The sequence below is a fragment of a genome, unplaced genomic scaffold, assembly GCF_019419815.1.
Source record: "Pyrus x bretschneideri cultivar Hongxiangsu unplaced genomic scaffold, Pyrus_bretschneideri_v1 Contig33, whole genome shotgun sequence".
Lineage (NCBI taxonomy): Eukaryota > Viridiplantae > Streptophyta > Magnoliopsida > Rosales > Rosaceae > Pyrus > Pyrus x bretschneideri.
This window is the reverse complement of record NW_025999646.1, coordinates 3,228,224-3,236,375: the sequence shown is the minus strand read 5'-3', so window position 1 is coordinate 3,236,375 and position 8,152 is coordinate 3,228,224. Positions and strand designations below refer to the sequence as shown.

The 8,152-nt window shown below is 39.4% G+C and overlaps 1 protein-coding gene across 1 annotated transcript; it reads right to left on the bottom strand.

Annotated features, from left to right (window-relative positions):
* Window positions 1-5,409: 5,409 nt before the first annotated feature.
* Window positions 5,410-6,956, bottom strand: LOC125480487 (U-box domain-containing protein 8-like). Its single transcript, XM_048591412.1, has one exon. The coding sequence runs from the start codon at window positions 6,878-6,880 to the stop codon at window positions 5,732-5,734; it is 1,149 nt and encodes a 382-aa protein (XP_048447369.1). The 5' UTR covers window positions 6,881-6,956; the 3' UTR covers window positions 5,410-5,731.
* Between the last annotated feature and the right edge of the window lie 1,196 nt (window positions 6,957-8,152).

Genomic DNA, 8,152 nt, shown 5'->3' with positions numbered 1-8,152 from the left:
CTTCTGTTCTATATAGTTTTCATTTTTTTATTTGTTATGGAGAAGAAATTAAAAATCAAAAAAAGAAAAAAGATTACTAAATGGGCATTTAGTTTTCATGAGATCCACCGCTCTAATAGAATAAAGGAGTATACACTCCGGTGCAGGAGAAATTCTTGCGTCCGACAGTTAAATCAAGTGGGTTGTTTGATCTATCCTCAAAGATAAACACCACTTTGTGTTTAAATGTCCCTTGATCTGTTTAGGTTGAAACTCCAACAAGTAAAGTCATCTCCAATCGAAGGGTCAAGAGGGTCAGAGGGCCGAAAATAGCCCGAAAACCGTCTCCAACTGAGGGTTAGGCCAGAGGGCTCTGGAATTTAAAAGGGCCCCACGAAATTGGAGAGGGCTGAAAGGGTGGAGGGCTGGCTGCAAGCAGCCAGCCTGGGGCCAGCTGGCTGGAAAATTCAGTTTTCCTGTCGATCATAACCAACAGGAATGCTTAAGAAAAAAAATTCAAATGCAACAGATGTCAACTAGCCGTTGCATTTGAATTTTTTTTTTTATAGTTTTATTATTATTTTTTATTTACAAAATTTTTCCTGTAACTTCTATTTTTAATATTTTTTTTAAATTCTATTTTTTCCTATAACTTTTATTTTACAAAATTTGTTTCATTTTTTTTAAATTCCATTTTTTCCTATAACTTCTATTTCACATAGTTGCTTTATTTTATTTTAAATTCTATTTTTATCCTATAACTTCTATTTCACAAAATTTGTTTCATATTTTTTTTTTTTAAATTATATTTTTTTCTATAACTTCCTAAGCCATTATACAACATTAAATTAAATTAAGTAACATGAAATAACATTAAACAATATGAAATAACATTAAATAACATTAACCAACATACAAATTATACAACATAAAAAAAAACATTTAACAACATGAAACTTAAACAACATTTTAAAAAACATTTAACAATATAAAATTTAAACGCCTACTCCATGCTTCTTTTGGCCCAAAGATGTGCAACAAGATCATGTTGTAGGTACTTGTTTGTGGCACAAGAACATATCATTCTATAGCACCTCATGTACTCATTTATAGAGATACTACCAGTTCTTGGATTGAAAGGCAAATTAGGCCCATCATATATTTTTGCACGAGCCCTTCTTGACCTATTTGGATATTCTTGGTCTTTATCGGACTCTTCATCAATATACCCATCTACTCATCCTCCACTATCATATTGTGTAATATGATGCAAGACATCATGACGGAGTCCAAATTTTCTCGACTCCACCCTTTTGCAAGTTCACTAATAATCTTCCACCGTGCTTGTAGAATATCGAAAGCTCTCTCAACATCTTTCCGATATGCCTCTTGGTGTAAGGTAAACAACTTTTCTGCGTCATTCCTAGGGTTTGGAATTGCTTGGACAAGTGTCGCCCACTTTGGGTAGATGTCATTTGCCAAGTAATACCCCATATTGTATTGACGGTTGTTGATGTAGTAGTGAAGTTGAGGTGTTTTACCTTCCGTCAAGTTATTGAAGAGGGGTGAACGCCCAATAACTGTAATGTCATTTTGGGATCCAGGGACTCCAAAGAAAGCATGCTAAATCCATGTGTCATATGAGGCAACCACCTCTAACACAATAGTTGGCTTTCTCGACCTTCCGCTAAAGCCTCTTTGCCATCTGGTGGGACAGTTCTTCCAATCCCAATGCATGCAGTCTAATGACTCTATCATGCCCAGAAACCCACGGTCTTCAGCTTTGCGAATGAGCCGATTTAGATCTTCTTGATTTGGCTCGCGGAGGTACTGGTTTTTGTGAACCTGAACAATTGTGTCACAGAATTATTGAAGAGTATCAAGGGTTGTAGACTCAGACATACCATGGGTTTCATCCATCGAATCAGCTGGGGAGCCATAGGCCCATAGGCCATCATTCGAAGTGCAACAGTAACCTTCTGATGAGGTGAGAAACCAGGGCGACCTGCTCTGTCCCGCTTCTGTCGAAAGTATGGATTGACTTCTTGGACATCACGAAGTAAACGCTCGAAGACATGACGCATCATCTGGAAGCGACATCTGAAATCCTTTTCTGTGTACACCGAGTTGGGGTTAAAGTAGTTGTTCATCAGATTGGCATGCGACATCGCTCTGTTTCGTGGTTTGTAAGAACGACCAGCAATAGAGCCACCCCATTGATGTTGTTCCTCGGTTGGCCGACACACTATGGCCGCAGCCATGGCTGCTGCTATGTTTTGTTTGTTGCGCCTTACTTGAACTTCTTCATCAGACTCCTCATCTTCTCATCTCATTTGCTCCCATTTTGCTTCCAATTTGGAATTGGATGAGGACCCCCAGTTGGAATCTGAAAAAGATCCAAAGTTGGAATTCATTGCAAACTTGAATTGAAAAAGATTGAATTGAAATAGATTGAATTCAAAGTTGTGTGAATTATAGCTCAATATCCACCCTATTTATAGCAAAAGAAAAATTCAAATCCAACGGCTAGCTGACGTCATGCTGACATTACTTAGCCGTTGGATTTGAATTTAAGTTGTAGTTTTTAAATAATAAATTATGTTTGGCCCTATGGCCCTTTGACCCTCGTTGGAGACGATTTTTTGTGGCAGGGCTAAAACGAGCCCTCTGGCCCTCGGTTGGAGACGAAGGCAAATATGGCCCTATACTGTTCATTAAAATATTAATATTTTGGAGAATCTTGGAGGGCCACAGGGCTAAAACGAGCCCTCTAGCCAGCCCTTGGTTGGAGATGGCCTAACGTTCTTTTACAAGTTTATCGAACAATCACCCAATCCCCTTGTTGACTTGACGAACATAAGACTTTTGCAAGTTTCTCCCTTTCACGAGGGTTTACTATACAACAGTTAATGAGAAGGTAGGAGGTGTGGATGCTTGTTGCAGTTCAAATTAATATGCAGGTCAAATCACATATGATGATGGTGGCGCGATCGCTTGAATTTGAATGCCCTAAAGGCAAGTTTTGACAAGAAATGTTCCTCCATCTTATCTTATGTCTCAAGAAGTTAGTTACCTCAAGCTTTAAGGTCAAATCAAGATTAGGAGGGGAGATAAGTGGTCCCAAATTATCTACATGATAGAATTATTAGAATGGAGGATGCTTAATCTTAATTAGTTAACTATAATCCTTTTTTTTTAAACCAAATGATTTTGGCATGAAAATGTGGCAAAGGTTAAATGATGAGGGAGGGTCTTTGCGGTAAAATTTGCTCTCCCTCTCTCTCTGGAGAATGAATCGATGGCTCTTGTCTTTAAGCGTGCTTCTCCTCTTGGTTCCCCAATCATCGATGATTCCTTCCATGCCCTCATCGATTTAATCCAGTTCACGCATTTTTCTAATAATTTCAACTCCACACCAAATGACATGGCCCCTTTCATCATATAACATCCAGGAGGGAGAGAGAGAGAGAGAGAGGGAGAGAGATCCCTCAGTACATACAAAGTAAGTGGAAGGCCGGCTACAGCGACTCTCTTAATTTTTTTAAAGAAAAGCACCGGCTGCAGGCTGCTCCCATCACACACACACACACACACACACACATATATTTATAATGTTTTTGAGTAGTAAACAGAGGCGGCTGTCCATGAGTTCAATAATTTAACGGTATTGTATTCTTATATGTGTTGCTTCAATTACCAGAAAGAATTTTTTTTATCGAAAAAAACAAATACGAAAATATAGTTCTTTAGCCAAAACGGTTTATGAGATCAGCATAACTCTTTACTTTAATCTTTGACAATGAAATTCGATCCAAGTAGTCCTTAATGTTGCCCATCGTAAATCATTTTCGTCATTTTACGAAAAATCTGTCGTTATTTAGAGAGGTTGGCTTGACAAAAATACCCTTAAAAGGTGGTCACGTAAATTTTTCAATACTTGCTCTCCATTTCAGCATGACTGAATCCATGCTCAAGACGGATACACAAGAAGCCTTCATTGTTGCGTACCCTAAAAGGCTGAACACAATTCAAGTAACGACGTGTATTAACTATTTAACTTCACAGGAAAGATATGCAGGCTCAAACATGCTGAATCACCAATCTTCAATATTGCAACGCAACACATAAGTCGAGCAGAACCATCAAAATTAATCAAAACACATATCAGCAAGTGGTACAGGATGTGAATTACTTGAGCTAACCCACCACAGTAACAGCTATAAGAAAAGATCATTGCCTATGCCTCAACCATAAACGATAACAAAGAACCCAACAAGTTTGACACGATAACTTTCATATGCTAACAAGACTACAGTTACATTACAGTAAAAGGACCGAATACAAACTTCCTAACAAGAAATACCCTTGATGTTAGAAGAAAATGCAGCGCATGGAGTTTCCTAGTATTCAAAATCGGGTAGCTCTTCTACAATACGCACCCACGTACTTCTACATTCCAAAGTATGTATTCCCCATACAAAATACGAAAGAGCCTCCCTATCTCCATGAGTTAGGCACACATATAATGGCTTAAGCCTACAGCAGAGCAAATCTCTCAAATTATGCATCAAATCTTTATATTTTTCAGAAACAAAGTTGAAAAGAAAGAGGTAAGTTACAAAGAGACAACACAATACATAGATAACTTTCACGTATATGCCTTCTAAAACTGTTTCTCAAAAACAAGAAGAACTAGAACCAGCGTTTAATTACGTCATATACACACCAGAATTAAAGTCAACTGGTGGTAGTCTTCAGAATGAATATGAAAGCAGCGGTTTATGATACATAACTGAGCTGCCTTGGGCCACAGACTACCAATATAAGATTAGTACTCCAAAATGAAAAACTGACGATATTAAAAAATTCGTCTAACAAATAAACACCCATAAGAAATCAAGAATCATGTGAGACGTAAAGCATACAAAGACCCGAGTCCTGAGTTTCTTCATTTATGCATGAGTAAGAACTAAGAAGCTACTGAAACTGAGCTTAGGTAAGAAGCATCCTAAGAGAAATAACTTCTCGGCCATTTATTGCTCTCAAGAGTAAAGGCACGAGAACAATCAGAAGGGCCTGTGATTGGAAATATGAAAGCGTTCTTACATAAACACATATGAGAAACATAAAAGTTTCTTATCATCACAATTACCATCAATATACAACCATGAAGGTTGCATAGGAAAACTTGTAAAATGCTTTCCTTTTGTATCCTTCTTGATCTCATCACTACTAAAAAGATGTCAATGACCGAACTTTCCTCACCTTTCTACAGTCCTAACATAAATCGAATTAATACAAATCACCGTTGGATCTAATTCATGTGGATACAATTTCATACTATAAACGGACTCTCGAGTTATTAGTTAAGAGCACAAAAGATACATAAGTAGACAGTATTCGGAAACTATGAGATGGCACGGAAGTATCTAAAGATAGGACAGAGGATTCATTTCCGGGAAACCGAAAAAATTCTATAAGCTGAGGCAACTTACAATTCAGATAACCAATTTGAAACTTTCATAATACATACTTAAACAACAGAAATCCAGCTCATCTGTGTACTATTTTTTATTTCGAATGTACAAGAAACAAACAACCATATCCCAACAAAAATCTAATCCCTTTTCTTTTGTACATAAAACTATCCCAACAGAAGGAGAAACAATAAACCAAAAACGCAACTCACCTCCACTGATGCCAACCATTCTAACCCACAAAATCGATAATTTCTTCGGCTTCCATTCGCAGTTCAGCTCATGGAATGGTTCCCACTGAGAACCTGAACAAAATTAGAAGCATTTTTTCTAATCCTTTCATTGTCATCTTCAACCAAACTTACACAAATTGCCAAAGCCCCTTCATTTTTCGCATCCACACGCATTCTTTCGCTGTAAGAACAAAGCGAATTCAATGTAAGCAGGGCATACTGAACTCCCCTGGAGCTCCCATTCTCTAAAACCCTCACTAAAATCCCCACACATCCATTAAACCTCTCCATCTCTTCTCTACCTTCCTTGCACTTCGCCAAAAGACCGAGAACTTCAACCGCCCGTTCGAGGCCCGATTCAGCAATTCGGATCAAAAAAGACACCGCCCCACATTCCACCGCCCGCCGCCGATTATCTGGGAACAAACAGATGGTGTAAAGCGCCGTTGCCGCCTCTTTCTGCTCTCGACTCTTGCCGTCCCTGAGAAGCGAAACCAGAGCCCGAATTGCATACGGGTATGCCCCGATTGTGGCCTTGTTGACCTCCACCACCGCCAAGCTAGTCAACATCGTCGCCGCCACGGCGCGGCTGTTGGGGGACCCACCTTGGAGCACCTCCACGATTCGAGCGATTGCTCCCTCGGCGACAAGACCCACTTTGTTATCGTCGTCCAAGCTAACATTGAGCAGCAAAGTCAGCGCCTTTTCCTGGAGGCGGGGCTCCTCCGAGTCAACGCACTTGAGGACGGCGGAAACGGCGCCGGACTCGGTGAGCTTGGCGCGGAAGGCGGCGTCGCGCTTGGAGAGGCCAGTGAGCTGGTCGAGCGAGTCGAGCTTGGACTCGAGGGTGGAAGCTGGGGAGGTAAGCGTCGAGACTGGGGTTTGGGGCTGGGAGTGGCGCTGCTGGCGGTGGTGATGGTATTGGTGGTGGTGGGGGTGGTACTGGTGTTGTAATTTGGCAGGGGAGAGAAGGGTATAAGTGGAAATCAGGCTGCGGAGGGCGTGGTTGGGGATTAGGGAAGGGTGGTCGGGGAGCGGCAGTTTGGAAATTGGGCAGGTGCGGTGGCCGGCGTCGAGCCAGCGTTGGATGGAGGCCCGATCAAAGGTGTGACCCGAAGAGAGTATAACCGGGTCGGACATAATTTCGAGCGAAATCGGGCACTTGAAATCGACCGGGAACTGAGTCGCCATTTATCAACTCGCTCGCGTCAATCAGCAAAGAAATGAAATGGAAGAAAAGGGTTTACGAGGTTTTCGGGTGCTACGGGATGGAAGTGTCTTTGAGGCTTCCAGAATTCGAGCCAGAGGAGAGAGACAAACAGAGACTTTCACCACCAAATCCTACCTACACTCACAAATCTAAATAAACACATTAATACCCATTTTTTTCAGGCCCAAAAAGGAAAAACAATTGTAATTAACGAAACTACCCTTAAGCCCTCCCTCATTTCTGTCTTCTAAGGCGTTTTTTCTTTGCTTCGACAACTTCCATCCAATTGAAAATAATTGTTTTTCTTAACAAATCATTAAGCCATTTGTAGTAATTTTATATATGGGTATAAGAGTCTTTTTACCCTTAACTAAAATTGATGGGTGTTCAGAGACGAAAATCGGGTATACCAATCCTATAATGACCGTATCTAAAGTCAATTACTTAGGGTTGATAAATGCGTTATAACAGATAATAGTGTGTAAGTAAAATTTGAAATGCATAACGATGGATAATTAGTTAAGGTTATTGAACAACTATATCCATGTTGTAAGTAAATTTGGACAACTATATCCATGTTGTAAGTAAATTTATCTCCTTAAACGGTCACATAAAGAAGTAAAACGTTAAAATACGTGATTGGCTTAAAATATTTTGTTATGATAGGTGCTATTATAGAACGAGATTTACCTCATTGGCTAACTCTTGAACCGCATAAGGATTTCCACTATTAATCAACATGCCAAACTAATCGTGCACTATCATGTGAGTTTTACCGGAAATAGTTTCATTGTCATTTTATGTAAGTTTTTTTTTTTCCTTGAATTGAAAATTGACATGATTTTGAGATCACATGTCCACAATGCCTTGATAATTTTTTTTTTTTATTTTGACAAACGATATTGTAATTGATTAAATTATTAATTGTTAAGAAAGAAAAACCACGAATAATCAAATCATGCATAAACATTATTTCTTCTTACCACTACCGTAAAACGTCATCTATTTAATATCAATCTTTTTGTTTTTAAAGATGATGTGGTGTCGGTTACTTGCCAAAAGCAGTCTATGTCCCTTTTTTTCTTCATTATTTTAACGGTTCTCTTCTTTATAATCACAATCACGGGAAAACCTCACCTGTTAGGCTGTTACCCAACAGTTGAAGAATGGAATCAACAACTACCCTTACTTTGATTTGAATTACTTAAATGCCCCTCTCAGAGTCAACATTGCTGGCCAAAAACAATTGCCAC

Excerpts from the sequence above, each read along its gene's own strand:
- LOC125480487 (XM_048591412.1), bottom strand. The coding sequence starts at position 6,880 with ATGGCGACTCAGTTCCCGGTCGATTTCAAGTGCCCGATTTCGCTCGAA.